The sequence below is a fragment of the Neoarius graeffei genome, chromosome 5 (genome assembly GCF_027579695.1).
Source record: "Neoarius graeffei isolate fNeoGra1 chromosome 5, fNeoGra1.pri, whole genome shotgun sequence".
Classification (NCBI taxonomy): Eukaryota; Metazoa; Chordata; class Actinopteri; order Siluriformes; family Ariidae; genus Neoarius; species Neoarius graeffei.
In genome coordinates this window covers 29,768,606-29,781,388 of record NC_083573.1, presented here as the reverse complement: position 1 = coordinate 29,781,388, position 12,783 = coordinate 29,768,606, and the positions used below count along the sequence as shown (strand labels likewise).

General features: G+C 41.3%; 1 protein-coding gene across 1 annotated transcript; it reads right to left on the bottom strand.

Annotated features, from left to right (window-relative positions):
* On the bottom strand, nucleotides 1-10,374 carry aqp10a (aquaporin 10a). The gene is made up of 6 exons (XM_060920477.1): nucleotides 10,246-10,374; nucleotides 4,785-4,911; nucleotides 3,083-3,220; nucleotides 2,759-2,877; nucleotides 288-505; nucleotides 1-166 (listed from the first exon to the last, which is right to left on the bottom strand). The coding sequence occupies exons 1-6, from the start codon at nucleotides 10,345-10,347 to the stop codon at nucleotides 1-3; spliced, it is 870 nt and encodes a 289-aa protein (XP_060776460.1). The 5' UTR covers nucleotides 10,348-10,374.
* Nucleotides 10,375-12,783: the final 2,409 nt, after the last annotated feature.

Below are 12,783 nucleotides of genomic sequence, written 5' to 3'. Positions count from 1 at the left end.
TTACAAGGCAACTGCTTTTAAGTGAACTTCAGTATCCTGAGATTGACTTTCGACTGTTTCTGGGTCAGGGAGGTGCCACTGAATGAAGACTTGGTAGAAAAAGCAGCCTATCAAAGCCCCAAGCAGAGGAGCCAGCAGTGGCACCCAGAAGAAGTAATCATAGCACCTAAGTGAGTTACAGAGACATAAGAAATCTCAGTAAATCAGATACTATTTTCATGATATGTTGATCATATAAGGGTCCTAACCAAATGTGAGTGGAACACGTATAACCATCTCGAACTTACGTAAAGACTTCAGTGCCCCAGCCTGCTGAGAGAGTGAACAGCCGAGGCCCGAGATCCCTTGCTGGATTTATGGCTCCACCACAGTTTGAGGACATGGCCATGGCTATTCCCAAAACTACAGCTGCTACAATGGGAGGGAGCAAGGCATCAGGAGCAGGTCTGTTCCTTTTGTCACTTAGGGGCAGGATACACAACAGTAGCGTAGCGGTGCCAACCACCTACCCATAACATCATAAAGAGAGAAGAATATCAGTGATCAGATTGTGTCCAGGGTTCTGTCAAATCCTGCAGCCACGATGTTAGTGTTGAATATTTATGCAACTGATTTATTTAAATAAGTTAATATTAACTGTATTAGAACGAACATGATGTGTACTCATCACTGACTAACAAGATGGTCATGTAGAAATCAAAAACAGTAAGTGATGAGGAATGAATTGTACATTATAGATTATACAGGGGAAAGTTAATGCAACTGATCAAGCAGTTCATCAGCAGCATAAAACTTTGCTCCTGAAGTGCAAAACACAATTGGCAAAGCAAAGCAAAATATAAAATATTCATGAAAAAAATGCTACTTCCCCCCCCCCCCCACAACACCTAAAAATAATCTCATGTAAGCCAATCACTTGAGTTTTTGCTTTCTGATAATGCCTTGTGGTAGTTCTGCAATGTTATTCTGTTCCTCTAAGTATTTGATTGCATCTCATAGCAGCATTTATAAAAAATAAAAAAATAAAAAACTTTCCTTTTTAATGTTGTGTTATGGGTTAAAATTGATTGAGAACCATAATGTGGTCTCTTGGTCTGTTTCACAATCACAATTCAGCCTTCTGGGTTCGAGCCCTGGGGTAGGGTGGGGGGCTCTCTGTGTGGAGTTTTCATGTTCTCCTTGTGCTTACACTCTCCATAATAGGGGTATGGTAGGAGTCCATTTCTGACCCCTAAGGTGCAATCTACACTAATGTATCCCTAAGACTCATTATTGGACTTCAAGGTAACTGTGTACCTTTATAGGGCCAAAAATATACATACACGTTCCCAAGCAGTATATAAATGGTACAAATAAGTACCTTGAAGGGTACTGCCCCAGTGACAAGCTATTGTACCACTAAAGATACAATAATGTGCTTTATTTTCTGAGAGTGTATGTGGGTTTCCTCCCATAGTCCAGAGACATGTGTGTATGCCTTATACCGATACAGGTATAACACAGTGAATAACGATCAAATAGTCTATAGTTCATGAAGTATCGTAGTTGGTAGTTGTCTGTTATGGTGCTTTGCATGCTTTCTTTCGTAGTCCTCTTTTCTTCTGATGTCAATCCTGCGACAGATGTTAAAGTTCAGAAGTCTCCACTTGCTGCAGTCATTAACCATAGAACTCCAGTCTTCCAAAACCTCCCCACACTTGAGAGCACTCTTGCACGTGTCCTTGTAGCGAAGCAGTGGTCGGCCCACTTTTCTGGCTCCATCAACCAACTCACCATATAATAGAACTTTGACTAGGCGATCATCATCCAAACAGCAAACGTGCCCCATCCAGCGAAGGCAATTTCTGACCAGTTTGATCTCAAATGTCTTCTACATTTGCTTTATCTAGGACCTTCTTGTTTGAAACACAGTGGTCCCATTTAATTTGCAGAATGAACCTTAGATGACGCTGTTGTATAGTTCTTAACTGATTTACATGTTTTTGATGGAGGGTCCATATTTCATTGCCATACAGAAGAGGGATGACACATTGATCGTAAACTTTGATCTTTGTAGTTGTTGTCAGATCTCTACAATCAAACGCTTTTCTGCAATCATCCAACAGCACAAGAAGCACTTTGTATTCATGCACTGATCTCTTCATTCATCATACAATCTCTGGAAACATGACTGCCAAGGTACTTGAAGTGATCAACTCTTGCCAGCTTAACATCTACAAAAAGTCAAGTGGGGTTCCAGTACTCATGGTTTCAGTCTTGGAGGTGTTGATGTGGAGTACCATTTTCTTAGATATTTCATTGTAGGCTGTAAGAAGGCATTGAAGGCCCTCTGCACTATTGCTAAAGAGAGCTGTATCGTTTGCATACTGGGCCTCTTGAATGTACATATTGTCCAGACATGCAGATTAGTTCAACTGGCTACTCTAAATTACATTACTGGCGTTTAGCAGACACTCTTATTGACAACATATCTAGAGCAGCTGTGCTTAAGGGCACTTCAGCCATTCCTGCTGGCCCAGGGAATTGAACTGGCGACCTTTTGGTCCCAAAGCTGCTTCTCTAACCATGAGGCCATGGCTTCCCCCATAAACATGAATGACTTTGTATTGGTCCTACTATGGATTGGCAACTTGTCCAGGGTAAACCCGCCTCTCATCCAATGTCAGCTGGGATTGGCTCCAGCATCCCTGCAACCTGCACTGAATAAGCGGTACAGAAAATGAATGCATGAATGACAAATTCAGCCTTTTGCACTGACCTGGTCAAAGATGTTGGTCTGTAGGGACGTCCCTGGTGTGGGGTATGTGGCAAAGATGGACGCAGTTTCATTAGGACCATAAGCAGTCAGAACCCCACCACTGTATTGCATTATAGAATCTAGAGCAAAGAATACACAAAATATAAATTATGCTGCTCTTCCTAATCTTAGCAAAAAAAAAAATTAAAGAGAAAGAAAACAAATGTTCTGTGTAGTATTGTAACTAATTTTGGGGGTAATTTTTGCATGACATTTAATCTAATTTAAAAAAAAAAAAAAAAAAAAAAAAATCATGGTTGCTTGCACTTGTGCCTGTGGCCTCACCATAGTACATGGTGTAGACTACTGCAGAGGCAAGGTAGGCACCTAGCACCTGAGACAGAGAGTAGGGCAGAAGGCAGTGCCAGGGAAGCTCACCCAACACACAGAAACTCAGAGACACTGCAGGGTTCAGATGAGCACCTGAGTGAGGAAGGATGGGGAAAGATTAAAGGATCTAAAGATGGTGGTAACCAGCATTACAGAACATTTAGGAGTTCACAAAACCAGGAAAAATAAATACTGTTGTGCTATTTAAAGGTGCTGACTGCAAAGTCATCTGAAATTCCTTTTTTTGTGCATGCCATTTTCCTATGTCTCGCAAGAACAACGGACGAGATGTGATCATTTTGATATGCTTATTGTCGCTTTTCTTCGTTTTGGGACCATTTTCCTCCCTCTTGAGGTGAACAGTCTGGCCTTACGGAAATAACCGATTGCGAGGAGCTTTAACTAATTAGCATAAGTATGGAACTGCATCACACCAAGATGATGACGTGTGGAAAACATCGTAACTCTGCATCGGCCTCAGAGAGTTTTGAGTTGCAGGTATGTACGAGGTGTGTCAGAAAAGTAAGAGGACTTGGTGTGCTTCTTCAATATGAGGGACATCGTCCACAGAGTTCTTGCCACAGGGCCAGACAATCAACCAGCATGTCTACAAAGAGATCCTGCAGTGTTTGCTTCATTCAGTGCATGAGAAGAGGCGAGAGTTGTGGCAGGACAACTTGTGGCTGCTTCACTACAATGCGCCAGCTCACAATGCCCTGAGCATCTGGCAGTTCCTTGCCGAAAACATCGCCGTGCTGGAGCAACCTCCCTACTCACCCAACCTGGCTCCATGTGATTTTTTCCTTTTCCCCAAGCTCAAGGGGACCCATTTTCCGGATGTGGAAGCCATCAAGAGGGCCGTGACGACAGAGCTGCAGAGAATCCCAGGAGAATCCTTCCAGGAGTGCATGGAGGCATAGCAGAGAAGGATGGGAAAGTGCATTAGACTCTAGGGGGATTATTTCGGAGGGGAAAACTTGTAGTTTGGATTGGACAAATTTTGTGTGACCCCAGTCCTGTTTCTTTTCTGACACACCTTGTAATTTGTGGTTGACATTCGCAAATAGATCCATGAAACAAAAGACGAATATACCTTTTCTCCATTACTGCTTTTGTGTTCTTGTTCCTTTCTCTGTAAGATCAAAACATTAGGTGTATAACTCCATACTCAACTGTGGAGTCGAGCCCATGCATTCTAAGGCTAAGATAGCTAAGCACTAGCTAGAATGATTTAGTTATCTGTCCAGAAAAAAAAAAAAAGACACGTCATCTAACCTTGCTCTATCTTGCAGTTGCATTCGCTAGGCAGGCTTTCCTTTTCTTTTCCACTGTCTTTTAGCTAGCAGGAGAGTGGAGTCCACCATGTTTGCCCATGTTGACTTGTTTTGGTTAAAAGTAGATCAAATGCACTCCACTGTGGTCACATTGTTGCTCACTTGCTTCGGTAATCTCCGGAATCGTAAAATGTGGGACATTTCATCTTGGCAAAGCATTTACACATACGTAGGATACATGGTGTATGCAGCAGCAAAACATCTCAAAACTAGCAGCAATCGAAAAAATAGAACATTTTGCCCAGAATTCAACTTTGCAGTCAGAACATTTAATGTTCAGTGTAAGATCTTGAGTGTAATTCTTTTGATTTCTTTATTCTCACCCGACACCCCCATGCTGAGGTACATGGCGGACATGACCCCCACAGCAAAGCTCAGGTTGGCTGACAGATACTGCCCCTTCATCTGGTTGCTGGTCTTCACCTGAGCTGCTGCCGCACAGCCAAACAGCTTGAGCAGAAACCAAGAAGCGAGAGGTTAATAAAAAATCAAAAAGGAAAGAGAAGCCATCTCTTTTAAACCACCGTGGGTTCATGATTAAATAGCAACACGAGTGTGGTTGTGTTTGTCATAATAAATGTAAAACAAGTGAGGGGGAAAAAAAAAACCTTCTCTTATGCAGATCATTCAGACCTAAAGCTGTAAAAACACACCATTGTGCTCATCTGTGTGACAGACATCAACTAGTGAGCTAGTGTAAGATGAGAGAGAAAAAAAAAAACAGATCTTGTAAATGTAACAAATGTATTGTTTTGGAGATGCAAGTAGTGGTGAGAGGTTTACTGGTAAAAACTGGAATCCAGAATAAATGTCAACTACAATGATGTAAGGCAAAAAACAAATAAAAACAAAAAGTATACCCAGTCACCTTAATTAACCAAATTAAAAAAAAAATATTAGTTATTTAAATTGCATTTTAAAAAGCATTTTATTAAAAACCATTCTGAATGACCTTGTAGCCACCAATTTCAGTCGCATCACAGAATGTCCACAAACTTACCAGTAAAGTTTATTTTTATAGCGCTTTTAACAATAGACATTGTTGCAAAGCAGCTTTACAGAATTTTAATGACTTTAAACATGAGCTAATTTTATCCCTAGTCCATCCCCAACGAGCAAGCCTGTGGCGACGGTGGCAAGGAAAAACTCCCTCAGACGACATGAAGAAACCTTGAGAAGAACCAGACTCAAAAGGGAACCCATCCTCATTTGGGTGATAACAGATAGCATGATATTAACAGTTTTGATGTTATAAACTGCTCATTGATGGAAACTTGAGTGCAGAACTGTTCTTGACAACTGCAGTCCTAAAGTTAGCAAGTCAACTGTAGTCCTCAGCCATAAAAGCATTACTGCATTACATAAATGTCCAAAGCCGTCTTCCAAGTGTGACTGTCCATATGGGGCCGTCCTCCACAGGAGCAATGCGAGGAGACTCCAGCCAGACATCAGGATGGATCAGGCAAGTCTGAGGAGCAGAAGAGGTCAGCATCTTGATCTCAGGATTGACATGTAACTCAGAGGGAGAGTCACTGTGCCCAGTGTCACTGGCAGAGGAAATTGACACTTGTTGGTGGATGCTCTACATGAACAGATTAAAAGTCATGTCTAGCTATTGATGTGATGGCATTTTCAGTGAGATGACATTTTCTTCATCAATGGTGTGGAAGAAAAAAAATTACATGGGCACAAACTCCCCAAAACTGGAAAAAGATCTGGTGATTTTTTCCCCCCTTATCTTCAATTGTCCAATTTCAGTGAGTCTGTGCCCATGATAATCTTAGATTCTTGTTCTTGACTGACAGGAGTGGAACCTGATGTGGTCTTCTGCTGTTGTAGCCCATCCATCTCAAGATTTGATGTTTTGTGCAAGCTGAGATGCTTTTCTGCTCACCATGATTGTAAAGAGTGATTTGAGTTATGTCTTTCCTGGCAGCTCAAACCAATCTATCCATTTTCTTCTGATCTCTCTCATTAACAAGGTGTTTCCACCCACAGAACTGTCACTCAATGTTTATTGCACCATTCTGTGTAAACTCTCGAGAATGCTATGTGGGAAAATCCCAGATCAGTAGTTTCTGAAGTACTCAAACCAGTCCATCTGATACCAACATCCATGCCACCATGAAAGTCACAGAGATCACAAAATTTTTCCGATTTCTGATGTTTGATGTGAACATTATCTAATCAGCTGCAGCTAATCAAGTGTGCAGGAGTACAGGTGTTCCTAATAAATTGGATAGTGAGTGTACATGTTCTTTTCTTGGGGGAGGAAAAAAAAGTGATGTGTTGCATTATGGTTCTGGAGAAACATTTCACTCCAGTGTATACAAGCTACATAAAGGAATGACGATAAAAGTGACCAGAAGTGTTTCTGTCAGCATATAATCAAGTTTCGCATTTAGATTTCCATTCTCATGACTCTCATGGAGTGTAATACAGTCAATAACATCTATAGCATAGTATCACATACAGATACACATCAACAAATAAATCTTTTAAAAAATTATACTTTTTAATTGAAGTTGGTTCTTCATGGATGACTCCCCTACGGTATCTTTTTCTTTGAGGATATTTGATCTCCGTTAGAGGAGACCTTGGCTTGTTGCTTTCTTTATTCAGCTGCCAAGTGGTTACATTTTTATGAGCCATTATCTGAGGTTAACGATGTGTACTCCATGATTAGCATACTGTCTAATGATTAGCATATCTTAATATGAGGGTAATCAATAACAAGAATGCATTATTGCCAAAAAAGTAAAGCTTGTAAAGTCAACAAATTGTAGGAATAAACACTGCAGCTTATATTTGACAGTATGAGAAAGGTACAATCATTTGATCATGAATTTACCAGGTTAGTATGCTGGCAAGGTGGCCTGGGGGATATGATAATGTAATATTAATAAATTGCCAGGTTTTTTTTAAATAATTACAAACGTATTTGATGTTAAAAGTTTCTTTTCCCAGATTTTTCTCTCTTTTTTTTCCCCTCTCCTCATGGTTAATTTATTTTCAAATAAAATCGGTATTTTTTAAATATAAAAAAAAAAAACTTGTCAACATTAATAAAACCGCAATTTAAAAAATAAATAAATAAAAATACTGTTTTGCCGGGAAACTGTTAGCAAACCTATATAAATGTGATACACATTTTGTTTCGTAAATGTCTTCAACCATTATACCTTGCATTTACTGACTATAAGAAAGCTTTTGACTGTCAACCACTATAAGCTGTGGGAAGTACTCCACCATATGGGCATAGGAAACAGTGCTGTCAACATCATTCGATGCCTATATGAAAACCAGCAAGCAAAAGTCAGGGTGGAACAAACCTTCACCGATCCATTCAGAGTGAAGAAAGGGGTACGGCAAGGGTGCCTTCCATCACCGCTTTGCTTTAGTCTTTACAGCAAAGAGGTAATGAAGAAATCTGCTGAAGAGCTAGCCTGGGTGGGTGTCTGGGTTAATGGCTGCGCAAACAACCTTCATTATGTGGACGACATTGTTCTGATCGCTACATCACCAGAACAGCTGCAGCAACTGGTAAACAAAGTTGACACAGTCTCAAGAGAATATTCCCTCGAGATCAATGCTCCCAAAACAAAGTCCACAGCAGCGACCCGAGAGGTAGAAGCGATTAGCATCTACTGCAGTGGTGTGCTACTCGAGCAAGTCAGCTTGTTCAAGTACCTTAGGGCATATATCCATCAGGATGCTACCGTAACTGCAGCAAGGAAATCAATCATTGGCTTGGCATAGCTAGAACAACCATCAAAGCTTTAGCCAAACCCTGGAAAGACCGCACCCTCAGTAAATCCCTGAAGGTCAAACTTCTTGAAACACTCTTTTGGCCCATTGCAACCTATGGCGCCAAAAGTTGGACCTTCAGGAATGATAAGTGCATTGAGGCATTCGAGTTGTTTGGATACCACAGGATTTTACAGGTTAGCTGGGTAGAACATAGAACTAATGAGTCCATTCTGCAAGAAGCGAACACCCAAAGGAAACTCCTGCCTACCATTGCCAAATGCAAGCTAGCCTATTTGGCCACATAAGAGCTGGAGGTCTAACATGCACCATCTTGGATGCCAAATGGAGGGGACTAGATCAAGATGTCAGCCTAGGAGGAGATGGATGGATGACATTCGAGACTGGACGGGCCTGACCAATGCTGCGTGCTTTGCCTTGGCACGGGACAGGCAGGGTTGGAGGAAAATCAAATCAAATCATTTGTACAGCGCTTTTAACAATAAACATTGTCGCAAAGCAGCTTTACAGAATTTGAACGACTTAAAACATGAGCTAATTTTATCCCTAATCTATCCCCAATGAGCAAGCCTGTGGCGACGGTGGCAAGGAAAAACTCCCTCAGACGACATGAGGAAGAAACCTCGAGAGGAACCAGACTCAAAAGGGAACCCATCCTCATTTGGGCAACAACAGACAGCCTGACTATAATATTAACAGTTTTAACAGGTATAACCCTCAACTGTCCTCATGGGGCTGTCCTTCACAGGAGTGGGGCGATAAAACTCCGACCAGACACAGGGCACCAGGATGGATCAAGCAGGTCCGAGGGGCAGAAGAGGCCAGCATCTCAATCCCAGGATCAACATGTAACTCAGAGGGACAGATGGGGGGGGGAGGAGTGCGTGTGCATCTCCTAGGATCACTGACCCTCAAACATGAGGATGGCCAGAAAGAGAGAAGAGAGAAATGTCTTTGAGAATTGATATTATCTATTTTGCTTATACTGTACAAGTTACAAGAACAGTGAAAACACGAGATTCTTCTTTATATAGTATTTCACCCAAGGATGGTCTACCTGAAATGATGGCTGATTGGGAATAATTTCTTTTCATATGTCCGTACTGGGCGGCACGGTGGTGTAGTGGTTAGCGCTGTCGCCTCACAGCAAGAAGGTCCTGGGTTCGAGCCCCAGGGCCGGCGAGGGCCTTTCTGTGTGGAGTTTGCATGTTCTCCCCGTGTCCGCGTGGGTTTCCTCCGGGTGCTCCGGTTTCCCCCACAGTCCAAAGACATGCAGGTTAGGTTAACTGGTGACTCTAAATTGACCGTAGGTGTGAATGAGAGTGTGAATGGTTGTCTGTGTCTATGTGTCAGCCCTGTGATGACCTGGCGACTTGTCCAGGGTGTACCCCGCCTTTCGCCCATAGTCAGCTGGGATAGGCTCCAGCTTGCCTGCGACCCTGTAGAAGGATAAAGCGGCTAGAGATAATGAGATGAGATGTCCGTACTGAGTAATTTGAAGTTTTGTAGATATTTATAGGGTAGTGCAGTGGTTAGCACAGTCACCTCACAGCAAAAAGATTCTGGGTTTGAACCCAGCAGGCCTTTCTGTGTGGAGTTTTCAGGTTCTCGCTGTGTTTGTGTGGGTTTTCTCTGGGTGCTCCGCTTTCCTCCCACAGTCCAAAGGCATGCAAAATGGTTCAATTGGCTACTCTAAATTGAGTATAATTTCTTTTCATAGGTCTGCCTATATTGCCCATAAGGGTGTGTGTGTACCCACGACCAGATGAGGGTTTGGGTCCCTCTGGAGTGCTATAATCACCCAAGAGAATTCATGGAAGCTAGTTGATGGCTTCCTGGACCACAGACCCTCCGCTATGAGGATGGCAGCAGACAGATATACATTATACATATGTCTCATTTTTTCACGTGTATGTGTTAGTTTGGCTGATTAGAATACATACTGTATAACTGTTCTCCCCATTATTCAAAATGGGGTTCTACATCACAAATAAACACAGTGAAGCTTAAACTCACCATAAGAACAAAAGTGCCAATGATCTCTCCCAGACACTGTCTGACTAAGGTGTTGTGTATCTTAATCCTCATCATTATTTTCTTCATCTGGCAGTTCTGCATGTCTCCAGCTGTCCCTGATGCCTCTCTGCTGCTGTGAAGCTGCTCACATTGAAAAAAGAAAATGTCCTTTATGTGATCCAGTACACTTTGGACTCCTTTGCCCTGATAAATATAACGTCATTAATAACTTGGTATACCAAAGCAAAGAGAAAGATAAGACATGTACTTTTCCTGAATACCAGTGGTGTACAGAAGATGCAAGAAATTGTTCAGGAATATTTCTACTTTACATGTACATGTTTCTGTAAACTTTAACTTTTAATTTCACTATATTTTCAAAAGCAAATAGCTTTACTCAGATAAACATCAGACACATTTACTACTAAATATAGGCTATTAATCATTTCCTTTTACCAAAACAGCTCACAGAGAATGCGAGTCAGCACCAAGCTAACACCTGAAAGAGACGGCTTAAAACATCCAAGTCAAAAAGTCAATTCAGTAGTTCTGTTTGATTTGAGACAAAATTACTCTCATTAAAGACAGGACAAGTAATTTTTAGGAGCATTTTTTTTGTTATATTTCTTGAAATTCTCTTGACATCCTGACAGCACTGAATAAATCAAATGCTCAGACAATAAAAAGAAAAAAAAATCTATCATCTGTGGCAGTCACAGGGTTGTAAAACATCCATCCAATCATTTCATTCTGTCCAAATGAAATGATTGGATGGCTGACTTCTCTGCCTACCTGCATGCCCTCTGCCCATGCCCAGAGTCTTCTACAAGGCCATCTTACTAAAGCTAGGGAGTCAGTCAACAGCTGTGTATTCACAATAGCCACGTTCATTGTTTACGTTCATTATGATAACGTTCAGTATTTTCTTACAGGTAATGGAGACATGAGGTAGTTGAATATGATGTGCTATGCTCCTCCCCCAAAAGCTCTCTCATGGACTCATCCTGCAGGAGTAGCCAGGCAGTGCGCATTCATGTGTGTTGGAGTGTCTTTGGAGGGAGGGCTGAAAAGAGAGATTCATTTTTTGTTTGGATACTTTCAAAATCTCTTGCTAGTGTCTCCAAAATTTACCTTCTCTACCTTTAACCTTTGGAAAACATGTCATTTAGTTGCATGAAATGTCAGAACATGGCTTTCAAAGAGCTTTGAAAAATTGTAAATGAGAGAAATTAAAACTAACAGGTATCAATTTACAAGACACAATATGGCCAAAGAACATCTAACCATCAAATCCTTATGTACTCATTGAACATCCCAGTCCAGCTTTAGTTCCTCCTTTGCTATATTAATAACCTCCAGTCTTCTGGAAAGGCTTTTCACAGAAGGTGGTTGTGACAGTGTCACCTGTCAAAGTCCCTCACACGCCAGGATCAGGTCTTCCCAGGCAGTCTCCTGTCCCAATACTAACCAGCTCTTGAGGCGTGTGATGGCCACAGCCACGCAAGGTAAGATCATCCCACATTCTACCTTTGCACCTTATTAGTTTGCTGCACAGTCTATCATTTACATTTATCCATACAATCATACTCAAATAATTGACACCATTTAATTTATAGTTTATTTGCTTTAACCTTACATTGTTTTATATAGAGTGCATACATTTTAATACTATAAGGCTACAAAAGCTATGTTTGTCATTAATTGTGGGGGTTTTTTTTGGCTGTTGCTTGTTTTACTTTAGTTTTTTTGAGTTACCTTGAGTGTTGGAGGTGGTCCCTTCCTGGTTGGCTAAAAGGTGGGGTTGAGGGCTGAGGAGACCTAAATCTTGGAGCCTGCTCATTAGGCCGTACCATGTCTCACTATGTGCTGAGGGGTTTTTTTGGCTTTAGTCAGTTTTGCTTTGTATCTGTTTGTAGTTAGTGTTTATTTTTTTGTGTACCCCTTCTGTGTTATTTGGTTTGGCCAAGCCACTATGTATGTTCCCTTTTGGTAGGGCAGCTTTGTTTAGTTAATGGCATGTTAGATGTTTGTGTCTTAAGTTGTATTTTGTTATGTGCTTTTATAGGCCTAGTTATTAATTTTGGCTTTTGTAAAAAAAAAAAAAATATCAGTATCTTTTGGGTAAATAAAACCCTGCCTTTTGATCCAAAAACTTCTGTGTCCTCTTGCCTTGCTGCTCGGTCCTTGACCAGATGTATGTACTGATCTCCATTTCAGTAGTCCTCAGCCTCTTGCCTATTATATAGCTAGGGCTACAGTGGGGGACTAGTCCTCTGGTAACTGTGGGAGTTTGATTCCCTACTTGTATCTGCATTGCAGCATGCATTGCCAGATGGCAGTAGGTACCATTTTTATGATGGTCTTTGATATGACCCAACTGCAAGTAGTCTCCTGGTTGAGAAGTGGGCATGCTAACCACTAGGCCAGCTCATGGTTCATATGATAGTATGGTGATTTATATATGATAAAATTGTTTTTTCAAGAGCCATTAGACCTTCAAACCAACCCATGCATGCAGTATGTACTGTATATCATTTC

Coding starts and splice junctions, on each gene's coding strand:
- aqp10a (XM_060920477.1), bottom strand. CDS start 10,347: ATGCAGAACTGCCAGATGAAGAAAATAATGATGAGGATTAAGATACAC. Junction 3,221..4,784: donor CCTCAGCATGGGGGTGTCGG/GTGAGAATAAAG, acceptor TTCCTCACTCAG/GTGCTCATCTGAACCCTGCA. Junction 167..287: donor TGGGGCACTGAAGTCTTTAC/GTAAGTTCGAGA, acceptor TAACTCACTTAG/GTGCTATGATTACTTCTTCT.